Source organism: Phaseolus vulgaris, chromosome 8 (assembly GCF_051622355.1).
Source record: "Phaseolus vulgaris cultivar YP4 chromosome 8, ASM5162235v1, whole genome shotgun sequence".
Classification (NCBI taxonomy): Eukaryota; Viridiplantae; Streptophyta; class Magnoliopsida; order Fabales; family Fabaceae; genus Phaseolus; species Phaseolus vulgaris.
This window is the reverse complement of record NC_143505.1, coordinates 9,459,696-9,474,065: the sequence shown is the minus strand read 5'-3', so window position 1 is coordinate 9,474,065 and position 14,370 is coordinate 9,459,696. Positions and strand designations below refer to the sequence as shown.

General features: G+C 26.1%; 1 protein-coding gene across 1 annotated transcript; it reads left to right on the top strand.

Moving 5' to 3' along the window:
* The first annotated feature begins 12,078 nt into the window (after nucleotides 1-12,078).
* LOC137826303 (dirigent protein 22) lies at nucleotides 12,079-13,133 on the top strand. Its single transcript, XM_068632222.2, is given in 3 exon segments — nucleotides 12,079-12,286; nucleotides 12,616-12,845; nucleotides 12,848-13,133. Coding segments are annotated over 3 exon segments (564 nt in total). The 5' UTR covers nucleotides 12,079-12,143; the 3' UTR covers nucleotides 13,039-13,133.
* The last annotated feature ends 1,237 nt before the right edge of the window (nucleotides 13,134-14,370 follow it).

Sequence of the window (14,370 nt, the reverse complement as noted above, 5' to 3'; positions counted from 1 at the left end):
TTTCTTTATATAGAAAACAGTTTCTAACTTCTTTTCAAAAAACAGTTGAAAAGCAGTTATGAAAACAACAGATTCATTTTTGAACTTTACAGATTTATTTTGTGAAAACCGCCAACTCAGCTAACTGAAATAACTGTTTGAGTTGTACCTTTGGTGCCATAAATAACTTGTGAAAAACCTTTCAGCTGACCAAAGAATAAACATGTTCTTTCACAGTGAAACAGATTAAAATATAGCAAACAGGCCAGCTCAGCTTTAACTGAAATAACTAACTAAGCTTTACTTGTGGTGCCCTAACAGAATTTTAGAAAAGCCTTTTAACAGAGAAGAAATAAACCAATTCTTTCTCCATAAAACATATTTATTTTGTGTACTGATTTAAAACTTTTAAGAGCACTTTTAAAAGCTTTTCAAAAACCCTTTAACCACATCATGTGCTTGATCTAGACTTGGTTAGGCATCTAGGATGGGTCATACAACAAAAGGCAACCTTACACAAATACAAGCCTACATACAAGATCATCTAAACCTATTACAAACTTCAAAGCAAACTAGCTATTTTTCTACATCAAACACACACAACACTAGGTAGAGAAGAGACTTCATCCATCTTCAACAATGACGTATATTGAAGTCGTTTATTTATAAAATAGGTGAAAGTGAGAGTGGGATTGAAACACAAAAAAACATGGACTTTAGAGGATAAAGTGTTATGTAAATGACAACATATAGTTGAAATTTATAACTTAGTACATGTATTTGGAATGACATGTGTTATGACATGTCCCATGGAAACATTACAAATGTTAGCAACACTTTCACGATGACATTGACAAAGTCTTTCACGCATGTCAGTGAGAGAATTTTATAGATCACACTTATCCAAAGGAACCCAGAACACTAAATTTATGGCAGGGTCATATTCAATTTAAGCATTAATGATGTAAGCAAAAATTTTATGGTGATGTTGAGAAATCCTTCATGCATGTTAGGGAGTATGTTCTAAGGGTGACAGTTGTCCAAAGCAACATGATCCATTAAATTTGTGCCAAAGAGGAGTCTTGTCAAAGCACTATTTATGTCAACAACACTTTTGTGGAGACGTTAACAAGTTGATCACATGGGTTAGGAACACATTTTATAGGTTGTACCTATCCATTAGAACTCGATCCACTAAATTCATATTAGAGTCACATCCCATCGAAGCACTGTTCACATTAGCATAACTTTCAAGGTGATGTTGATAATCCTTAATATGTGTTAGAGACCATCTTTTAAGGGTAACAAAGGTCTAAAGTAATCCATACCACATCATTTGTGCTAGGGATAACTCTTTTAATCACTATTCATGTCGGCAACACTTTTGCGATGACATTGGCATGACATTAATGCATGTTAGGAAACATGATTTATAGGTGACAATTGTCCAAAGCAACATGATCGAGTCAATCCCATCCCTTGTTGTATACGTATAAATTTGTGGGCATAACTAATTGAAGTAGTACTTAAATTTATACCAACAAAATTGGTTTTTAAGGAATAACTTCAAGTGCATAATTCATTTTTCGCCAAAGTTGAATATGAAGGTGGTATTTATTCAAGTTTGGGATTCAAAACTTCGTGATGTTTGATCACCTGAAACAGATAATGGGAAGTGATTACATGTGTACAAATGGGAGAGAAGTTACATATGTATTACATCAGAAACCAATGCATCTTGTAGTTGAAGTTTACGAAGTCATTCATATTTCTAGCAATGCAGTATCCATAACATGATTGTTTGACACTCATAATTCTCATCATACATTTTAATTTCGTTATTTGTTAAGTTAATGAAGGTGGAACACAAGGATATGCAAGTTGTATCATGAATAATGACGATGGAGTAATTGATTAGTGATCATATGAATTTCCTAGTAAAGTTTGTTTTTGTTCAAAAGTTCATGAAGTGTGACAAAGTTGTATATTATTATCAGTTTTAGAATATGTAGTATTGTATTGTGTTATGTTAACATGGAAAAATTATGGTGACATTGTAGTTAAATGAAGTGTTGTTGTGCTTTCATTGTTGAAATGTAGTGCTTTACATTTCTTTGACTTATTGATACACTATTGCAAAATTATGTTTCTACAACGGTTATAATCTACCTGTCATAATAAGTGAAATGATGGTAAAATTGTAAATATGAACTAACTTATTATGATAGTTATAATCTATCCATCATAATAAATGAAACAATGACGAAATTGTAAATATGAACTCACTTATTATGTTGGTTGTTTTTTTAAGTGACATAATAAATAGTTGTTACATCCATTGAAAATAATTTATCATAGTAAATACTTTTACATATAACTTTTTTTTTGCATGGACACGTTGTTTTTAGTCTCTTCATTTTCTCTCGTGTTAGTTTTTCCCCTCTCACTACATTTAGGTTTTTGCATTCCTTCCTCTTTCATCTTCATCAACCACTTTCGAAGCATCACCATTGTCATCTACACACGGTAATGTTGTATTAGTTCCAAGCGTCCCAATCTCCAACTTTTGCATCAGCAAAACTCCATTCCAACCCTTAGCACACATAATAGTGATGGTCATGACCTTGAAGTCCTTGTGGAAGATCTCGATGGTGGTGTAAAACAAGGAGAACTAATAGCAAAAAGGTGTGTAAATAGAAAAGTCCAGATCAAGCAAAAATAAATAATTGTTGTCTAAACTATAACAACCAAAATACACCAAAAATCTAAAGTCCAAAAAGAACTTATAATCGAGTATAATTAGTAAGCAATTAATCATTATTTCATATTAAACCACATTCACAATCTTCAGTTTAAAATATTCAACAATCTTCTTTTATCTTTTAATATAAAAAGTATCATATATTTTAGGTTTCAAATAAATGTTCATTTCTTTTATATCTTTAATAACTGGTTTTAATTAATAGTATCTTAAGTTTAAATTTCATTAAATAATATTTATAAAAATAAATAATCAAAGTGATAAATTGTATTTAATAATGTTATTTATAATTAAAAATATTTTTTATAAAGCAATTTAAATTGTGAATACGCTACTACTAATTAATAAATATAAATAAAAAGCGTTAATATGAAGTAATGGAATAACACTTAGCCAAACAGGTTATAATAGAAGCTGATAATTCTTTTTGGAAGGTGCTAGAGCAAAACCCTACTTGAACCCATTTCTCTCTTTCACTGTTCACAAAAATCCACTTATGTCATGGGAAATTCGATCTCGTGTGATTTCATTTGCATCAAAGCGATTCCTATACACCAATGCAACTTTCACTCCTTTTTTTGACACCTCTCTGAGGCGCTGAAACTTCCTCAAATATGTCATTGTCAATGCACTTATCCAAAGCCATTGGTTTTTTTGGTTACACCTTTTACGGTTCATTTTTTCTTTCTTTCCATTTTCATTGTAGCCATTTATGCTTGATACATTCATAGAATCTAAGTATATTTTATGTATCTCTCTCTGTGTTCATGTTCTACTTAATTTGGAATAACCACTTTTATATGTTAGGGTTGTTATTCAATCATATTAGTCTGGAATTGATGTTAGTCGATTATTCTGTTTTTGTTGGATCGAGATGTGTAACTTACAACTTGGAGGAAATATATACACTAGTTTTTCATTGTTTTTGTAAATACTTTATTGATATTGGATTAGTTTCTATTATTTTCCATCTTTTAAATTCTCTTAGTGGACTTTACTGTTACATAGGTTTGGATTCTGATTGTTTTTTTATATAATAGTTATTAGTTTCTTCAATTTAATATATCGTAAGGTGATATGTTCAAGTCCATATTTTGTGTAGAAATTTTAAGGTTTTCCCTATTCAACTGCAATGGTCGGTGTGTTCCCTGAGCTTTAGTTTGTACATCAGTTATCCTGTATCAGTGTTACTTTTTACCTTTAAAAAAATGGCATATTCTAACTTAGTGGTCATATTCAAATAAGCCATAAGTTTGGCCTAATTATAACCATTATATGCCTTTACTTATACTACAATTTTCTTTTAAATGGATGAGAATGTGGTATATAATCACGTTTCTTTCCACCACCTATGAAAGGTGTGGGGGTAGAAAAATAAGAAAGTAGGGGCAAGAACTTGTATTGTTGATGAGGATTACTGGAGACCAATTGACATTGTATGGACTTTTTTTCGGGGGAGGGGTGTGGTATTTAATTCCCAATTTGTTATAAATTTGTATGTTTTTTGTTATTAATGACATGTTGATTCTTTTTCATGTGATACCTCAATGCCTACTAAAGTATTAAAGCTTTATTTGGATTCAAGAAGGCTAATTGAAAAATAAGTTACGGTATGTTCTTGCTTTTTAATATGCTGAGTTTTGTAATTCAATATAATATCGGATTCTATTCTTATATAGAGAGTCCAAAACTTGGTTGAATATCAATATAAATTATAACTGATACTATTAAAGGTACTTTGCTTTTATGAAATTATTTATTTTTTATTCATTTTCATTGTGTTATGTTAAATTTCTTCATTTCATTTCTCAACAGCTAAGAAACCATTTGTTGTTGTCATTCATGGCCTTGCCTTGGGTGGGGGCTTAGAAGTTGCAATGGTACACATTACCCAATTTGTTAGGAAGAAACATTTTCTCATAATTTTCTACAAAACTTACCAATTCTTTCTCACATAGGCATGCAATGCTCTGAATGGTTTGTGGGAATATTCTTCAATTAGCTTTGCTAACGCATCATTAATAAAGTCCTATAGAGTTTTATGAAATATTCTCTTAGTTTTTGTTCTTTAACTCATACCTTGTTAGTTTATGTAGCGGTAACAAGAGTAAGAATCCTACATTACTTGTGAGTTTGGCTGTGCTTTGCTTCTGTTATGTGCTAGAGGAGTTTTGCTTCTGATAATCACATCACAAATGTTGTTTCTTCAGTTTGGTGCAATTGTTTATTATTGCTCTCTAGACATGTATGTGACTCAAATTCTAGATAATAAATGTGCGAGGTGGTAAGACTTGGTCATTCTCGTAATACTTTGGTCTTTCCTCTATACGAAAGTCATGTTATGTGTGTGTTGTGATGTGGTCTATGTGAATTTATTTGTACAAACACTATGTTGAAAATTGTAAACCATTTCTTATGAAGTTATAACAGGCAATGAAATAAATGAAATGTTTAAATTTGTGACATACGTGTCTTATTTACTCTTTATTATCATTTTTTTACTTAGAATAAGAATTTGAAGTAACTGTGAACGTCACTACAACACTAGGAAGGACATTGGATTTAGAAATAGAAAATAAACATTACATTGATAATTAGATGTTGAAGTATGAAAAAAAAAAACAAGGATTGAATTGTTTAGGAATCCTTTTATCTAGTGACTAGCTTTTTTAAACATGCTTTCCAAAAGAAGTTTTTTAAATAATTTTGTATGAACGTGAACATATTAACTTAAAGTTTATAGTTATTTATGTACTAGAACGTTAAAATTTTATTTTGAAAATATTTGTTTGAAAATTATGAAGGGTTTATGCAAGTAGGAAAATGAATATATAAAAAAATTATTATTTTTAAACAAAATACACTTTTTATCATAGTTATTGTTAAACCTATCATAAAAAATATTATTTTCTATTACTGATTTGTTTTTAACAATCATAGAAAGTAACATATTTTATGACGATTAAAACACTACCTGTCATAAAAAATAACATTCTATGACAATTAAAATATTATCTATCATAAAAACTTAAATTTTTTATGACGGGTGTAATTTTAATTATCCTAGAATTGTTACTTTCTATGATGGTTGAAGGTAAATCAGTCATAGAAAGTGAATTTTCTATGACAAATCTTTTAGGCATGTCATAGAAAGTGTTTATGACAAAGTGCATGCTTTCTATCTCAAGTATATCTATGATGGTTCTAAAATCGACACAAAAAGATTTATTTAAACCACCATGAAAATTATTTTTGTATTAGTGATACCATTGTTATGGTAAAGGATAAAAAACAAGTTATAAAAAGATAAAGAAGTTATATAGTTAGAGAAATAAAAACAAGTTATAAAAAAAACTTATATAGGTAAAAGAAATACAAAAGTTAGAAGTGGATAAAAATATACAATTTTTCATATACTTATATAATAATGATGATAAATGTTGTTATAGGTTTCAGAAGAATTTTTGTAAGTGTTGAATTACCTAAAACTTTACAATTGGCTCTATAGTATAAATTATATAAGTTCATACTATCATATGCACTAATGTACCACATAGCTTAACCACTTAATCATCTTTAGAGAATAATTCACTTATGTTACATGTTTAAATAACTTATTCTCACATATTGAAATCATTTTCTTCTCCTTATTACATATTCTCTTTAAAATAATTATTTTTCTGTGTTACATGTCCTATTCGAAACTAATGTTTTTTACGTGTAAATAACATTTTTTGTTTTATGTTTTTAGTTTAAAATTTGTTATTTATTTTAATTTAAACATAGTTCTTTGTTAAATATAAAATTTTCAAAATATACTATATCGGTTAATTTTGTATTTATTGTTTTCAAATCTCTATCTAAAGGTAAAAATCATCAAACTTTGTTTTTTACACAATTTTTTGAACATAACTCCTTAAATATTATATATCAAATCATCCTAATGGTACAAAAGTAGTTTCCTTGCATAAAAATACCTTACTCTTGTTTTCAATTTGCTCGAAATCTTGTTTGTTAAAAACTTTGTGAAATCAAACATCATTATTAATTCTCGTAGTTATAACGGATTAATGAAGTTATTTGCGAATGCAAAACCAGGTCCTTTTAATCTTCCAAAATAATTTTGAAATAAATATAAATGAAAAGGCATTGGTTATCTAGAAAAATTTGACAATACCTTCTATTTGTCAAAAGAAAAAAAATGTCTTCGATTTCTCAAAAGAAAAATAAAAATGAAAGATGACCTCGATTTACAAAAAATAAAAATTGAAGATGACTTCGAACTGTTAAAAACAAAGAAGATTTTGATTTCTTCTAAAAGAAAAAAAACTATGATGACTTAAATTTCTCGATTTTGTTTTTTTGAAGATAACTTCGATTTCTAAAATATAAAGTAAAAATAATTAAATATGACTTTGATTTCTAAAAAGTAAAATAAAAAAATGTCATTGAAAATGGAAAATGGATTTCGGTTAAATATACATAAAAGAGAAATATTATTTTTTTACTGAAAGAAGTAATTGTTTAAAATTAAAATTATTTTCTTGGATATTTATGATTATTCAATTTTGCGCTACCAGGTTAAACAATGTGATTAAATAAAAAAATATCAATATCAAAGTTGGATTAATTTAAATCAAAGAAAAATTTTAGTATCTATCTTTTTTTTTTTCTATTACATTGAAGAGATAAATATTAGAGCACTTTGTTAATACCGAGATTAAAATAATCTAGTAAAAGCATTGGATATCATAGATTTAGAAAATAAAGACTACAATTATATCGTCGATGAATATTGAAGATCAAGAATATTAATAGTAAAAATTAATGGAAAATATTTTTCAGTTGTTTTAGTGTCTTTGAATTTGGAAACTATTTTTTTTAAAACTAAAATTATATATAGAGAAACTAAAAATATTAAAATAATAATATACTGACTAAAGTAGATAATTTTAAATATAGAAATAAAAATATAGATTGTTTATAAATAAATAAAAAATGAGTAATTAAATCTAAAAAATAAATTGAAAATAAGATAAAAAAAATAGATGTACGTCACGTCACGTTACTGTTTTCCCTCACGGGAACGAGCTGTAAGGATCTGTCCTTGCCCTATTTGTAAGGACACCATATATTAGAAATTAACTTTTTATTTTATTTTTTTTATTTTTTTCGTATATACTTTTCACACATTTATTTTATTTTTTTTGCATATTCTTTTATTTCTCCTTTCATCGTGCTTATTTATTATCTAATATGGCTATGTAACAGCTTTTTCTTCGACTATATAAAAAGTTTGTGACAGACCTTTAAATTATTTAAGCGTTTGATTTAAAAAAAAAACTAAAAAATGATAATTTAGAACAAAGTTATATTATATCTGTCAAATTTTAAATTACAATAAAGTTATGCTTTAATGTGAAGTGTCTTTTCCACCTTCTGTCACTTTCTCTGCAAGTTTGCTCACATAAAGTTCAAAATTATGAATTTGATTATAAAATTCAGCTTCTGCGAAAAAATAAGGAAAATGATCATTCTCCACTAAATATTAATATTTTAATTATTTTTAATTTTAAAAATTTTGAAAATTATTTTAATATTTTACTTTATATTTTCATTAGGGACTTTTTTATTTTTTAAATTTTTTTATTATAAATATTAATATTTTATTTTGGATGTAAAGTGGAGCAAAATGTTAAAATATCATTACCAAAAAATAATAACCTTTTTCACTTTTTTTTTCGTTGAAATTTTATAATAATATAAAAACAGAAGTTAATTAACGATTTAATTAAATTGAAGTCCTCCAATTTTTATTAGAAAAATTTATTAGATTAAGTATTCAATTTTTATATTTTTTATTTATTTTTATTATCAACTAAAGTAATATAATCATTATATTATCATTATTTGTGTGTCTTTACATAAAAACTAAAAGACAACATAATTAAATTTTTATTTTCCAGTAAATTTAAGTATTTTTAATTGAATTTATATTAAAAAATATTTAATATAAAAGAAACAACATATTTTTTATAGAGATAATTAAAGTGTGTAGATTTGTTTTATTATTGTATAAATTTGTGATTGTAATTACGATTGAAAAATTGTGATTATGTTATTTTACTTAAATATAAAATTAAATAAAAATACTGAAAAATATAAATATTTAGATGTTTAATCGATCGAAACTTAAAAACTTAATTGAAAAACTTTAATTTTAAGTATGTTGTTTTTTCTTACGTAAAAATACGTAAATAATGACAATGTAAAATGACGAGTCAACAAAATCAAATACTAAATAGTGATTGAAAAGTATAATTTTTTTGAATAATCAAAATAATAAAATGTTTTTATTAAAATAAAAATAAAAATAATCAAATTTATAAAAGACTTCAAATTTATTTAATATTATAATTTTTATGAAAATTGTTGTTATATACATTTATTAACTATTGATGGTCAAATTAAAATATTTAGTTATCAACCAGTATTATGAAATAAGATCAATAAAAAATCATTTTTATTGAAAAATTAATATAAAAAAAAATCTTTCTCTTTCAGTTAAAAATAAGTATGATTATCATCAAAATTATTAAAAGGGGAAATATGCGTTGAAAATGTACATATGAAAAAGAAATAGAAAAAGAAATAATATAATAAAGACATGATAAATAAAAAGCTGACATAATGGTCTGGCCCAAACTGAAATGAAAATCGAATGAAGTAAAATATTAACAATCGATAAAGTTAATAAATATTTAATTTTTATTACAACCTAACGAGTAAAATAAAAAGTATATAATTAATTGAAAATCACATGAAAATGAAAATATAAAAGATGATATTTAGAGTTATGAAAATATTGTGGATCAGATTTGATAGGTTTGGACATAAAGTCACGGAACTTTACACTTTCAAAAAGAGAAAGCTACTTTGAGGATATATTTCCAACACTAAAAAGAAATTGGAAAAAAAAGTTTGAATTTAAAATAGGAGAGAAAAAAATTAGAACAAATAGAAAGAGACTCTATAAAGTGGTGGGTGATTCAATCTCAATTAAACTATATTCACTTATTTAACGTATATTTAACGTAAATATTCTTTCTTTTAACTCTTCTAATTTTTTTCTATTTTATCTTTAAATTAATATTTTATTTTATTTTATTATTATGAGAATTGCGTTATTTTTTATTTTTTTAAAATATTTGATGTACATGAAGTGACAATTTTGAATTGAAAGAAAGGTGGAGGAGTAATTTTTTTTAATATTTTAATTATTTTCTATTTTTTAAATATTTATTAAATAACTAATTATTCTTATAATTAATTAAAAACTGTTTTTTTTAAATACTAGGTAAAAATTTGTTATGAAATTTAAATTTTAAATATGGAATAGTTTGTCAAATGTGAAATGAAAGAAACAATTTATTAAACGTGTAATAATTTATTAGATATGGAAATGTTCTCACGACATGAAACAATTTACATTTTCATATCTTTATCACTTGAAAATTATATAGTTTTTATCTCTTCTTATTATTTAATTTAGTTGACATATTTAATTTAATTTTTAATATTAAACATAATTATATATAAATGATAAAAATAAAAATTGGATACACAAACACTATTTTAATTTAATTGACATCTTTTCTTTAATTTTTAAACATAATTATATATAGATGATAAAAATAAAAAAAGGCATGATACTAGTTATTGAAACTAGTTATTTATTTATAATATAAAGACATTTTAAATGATTAATTAATTTCTAACTAATATAAATTTGATTGTTTTAATTTGACTTTTTATTGAAAAAAAAATTGAATTTTAAAGTATTTTCTATTTTTATGTAAATACCTTCCAATTTTATTTGATTTTATCATTAATTCACTCTTGGAAAATAAATGTGCGAACGAGTAAAATGATTGATGAGTTGTAGATAAGAAAATAAAAATAAAAATATTAACATCATTTAGTTAGTTGACAACAAAAATTAAATAATAAAGATATTTTAAAAACTAAATAAAATAATTTTTTTAATAAAAACTCAATTGAAATTATTAAATTTATAAAATACTTAAACTTTAATTAAATCTTTTTAAAAATAAATTTCTATAAAAATTTTAATTTTTTTTTCATAGTTTAAGATAATGTTGTTTACCTAAGCTATAACATACTTGTAAGGTAACCAATGTTACAACCTAATCACTAGACTAAGCCTTCAGTATATAAATGATAAGGTGTGTATTACTTATTTTTATGTATTTATTAATTAAATTGTATCTCAATTACATTGAATTCTTACACTGTTTTCATAAATACAAAAAAAAAAGAGTATATCTTAAAAGGAAAAAAAACTTAATAGACAAAAAAAATGTTGATTTTATAATACAAAAATATTTCTAAGTAAATAAAATTTTTAGATTAATACTCATTTTGTTTTCTTTTTCTGTCCTCATTAATGTTTGTGATTTAGTAACATATGTATGTAGAATAAGCAAAACTATTGTACAATTGTTACTAAGGACATAATTGGTAACAAGGTGGATATAAAACTACCTATAATGCGTTGGTAGTAACACATCAAAATGGTTTATGAAGTTGTGGGACATTGAGAGGACAATGATTAAAGAACTTTAGGTTAGCAAGGTATTAATTATATTATGATTTTTTGCTTCGAATCAAAGAAAACCCTACAAAAAATTCCAATGTTTGATCATGTGTTGAAGGCTTATGTTTTTTCTTAGCAGTTATGGTTGACTTAAAAAATAGTTTTGGTTTTTAACTATTGTTTTTTTATGAATATGTTAATAAATAATCAACTCCAAACATCAAGTAAATATTTAAATTGGCTGATTAATTTTTAATAACTAGATCCGTCCAATAAACACTTATATTCTTGCAATATGCAGATTTCACCATAAAACTAATACATAAAATAAGATAATGATTTCATGTATAGCTAGGTTTTTTTCTATGCTATTTCAATTGAGTTTTATATTCCATTTTCACATTTGGCTGTTTATTTTTTTTAAGTTTTGTGATTTTAAAAAAATGTGAAAAAAATAAACGAAGAAAAATACGATCATTATTAATAAAAATAGTACAAAATTTATTTTAATCACTAATGTTTATAAGAAAATATCAAAATGTTAAAATTAAAAGATATAAAAAATGCAAGAAAAAAAAAGTATGGAGAAGCATTTTGAAAAATATAAAAATAGAAATTACATGGTGTTATGTTACATAGAAGTGTCCATTGATAAATGATTGTGACACCCACTACGTGTACATTAGTTGCAAGGTTGGTGTGTGATCATTATAAGGACTCGTGTCTTTCCATTTGCTAACCCCTCCTTCCAAAACCAGTTCATCTTGTGATCTCATCAACATAACCATGTTCACCCAATTTTTCATCTTCTTTCTCCTCTTCACTCCCATCATCTCCACCACACCACATGAAACCCATGATTTCGTCCGTACCTTAGACCGCAAAATGTTGGGGTTGGACGAAAACCAAGAAAAGTTCAGCCGTTTCAGGTTAAGTTCCCATATACATCTTTTAACGTAATAAGCTCACAGTTGCAGCCATTACAGATACTTAAAAAATCTTTACACTGCAATCAATAACAGTTCCTAAAATTTTTATTACATCATTTGATATATTTCATACTCTCTTTTTTCACTCTATTTGTTTCTAAATTGCAATCTGTCTTTAGGTTTTGATCCACCATTTTTTCGAGATAACCATTCGTTTCTGTTTCTGCAGTTGTAGTCTTTAAAAATCCATGGTTTATCTTTAAATTGTGATCTAATGTTTTTAAAAGTTACTTATTGCATGAATTGTTGTTTTGAATTCCCTTACACAGGTTCTATTGGCACGACGTGGTGAGTGGACGCAACCCTTCTTCCATAGAAGTAGTTTCATCAGGGAAGAACTCAACGACGTCGTTCGGATCGGTGAACATGATAGAGAACCCTTTGACATTGGAACCCCAATTGAACTCTCAGTTGGTGGGGATGGCGCAGGGGTTCTATGCTTCGACGTCCCAGAGTGAGGTTACCTTGCTGATGGCTATGAACTTTGCCATCACTGAAGGAAGTATAATGGTAGCAGCATCACCATTCTGGGAAGAAACCCTGTGTTCAACAAGAAGAGGGAGATGCCTGTGATTGGTGGAAGTGGCCTCTTTCGATTTGCTAGGGGTTATGCTCAGCTTAGGACTCACTGGTTCTCACCCTCCACTAGGGATGCCATTGTTGAGTACACTGTTTATGTTTTGCATTATTAAATATATAGCATGGTGCAATATTACTTATATGTGCCATACCATCTTGGACATTTTACCTTTCTACTTTCCTTTTATATTTAAATATTTATTTCTTATTTTCTGCTTTTGGGCCATTATTGATTTATAGACATTTATTTTTTAGTTAACAGAAATTCAGCACCCTGCATTTAATAAGGAGATTGGGACAAATATAGACATTTACTCGTTTAGTTAAAACAATTAGGAAATTTTATAAAGATAGTTGTTGAATGGTTTAATAGGAAAATGATATATCTCAAAAAAATATAAATTTGTTTTTAGAATGTTTTTAGATCAAAAAAATAATTTTGTTCTAGAACCTATATCATAACATGTACCAAAATTTGAGCTCATCAACGTATAAACATATAATGACTTCATTTTTCATATTTAGTGTACACACATTTATCACAAAAAATTATAAGTTTTTCATGCCATTATTTTGGAGTTTATTTCGGTCCATATAAATATTTTAGAAGTTTGCATACTTTGTTTTTTTGACCTGAAACAACAACCCTTCAAGTTGAGTCATATAAATTTGTTCTTCTAATTCACCATTCAAAAATATTGTCTTAACATCTATTTAGTGAATAACTAACTTATGATAGATGTTAGGGCTAACAACACGAGGAAATCCTAGTAACTAGGACAAATTTATCAAAGTAATCATTATGTTGAATTTTGAATAAAATCTTTCACTAGTAATCTTGCCTTATCTTTTTCTATGGGTCCATCAAGATGATATTTTTTCTTAATGATTCACTTACAACCAATGAGTTTTACTCCTTAAAAAAAATCTATTGAAGTCCATGTATTTTTTTTTCTTAATTGAATCAATTTTAATCCTACTAGCCTTATTCCAATGTTTTGCATTAGGAGCATAAAAAACTTCTAAACAAATTCTTGAATTATTTTTAACAAGGTAAGTGTAAAAGTCATCTCCAAAGAAGAATTCTTTTCTTTGTCTTTTATTTATCCTCAAATCCTCGACATCACTGTCGATATATATATATATATATATATATATATATATGTATGTATATCTGTGTGTTGTTCATTAACCATTAAGGGAAAAATATGCTTAAAGAACTCAACATTTTTCATATATACTATAATATTATGTTCAATTACATTATTTTTAAGAATAAAATGTAAGAATATTATGTGGCACCTCACGATTATTTATCTTATTAATTGATCAATTACCTTATATTATTGGTAATTACTAGATAGACGTAATTACTATTACCATAAATAATTAGGGTTTCCCCTTGGGTGTATTATAAATAGAGATTACCAAACAACTAAAGAGAC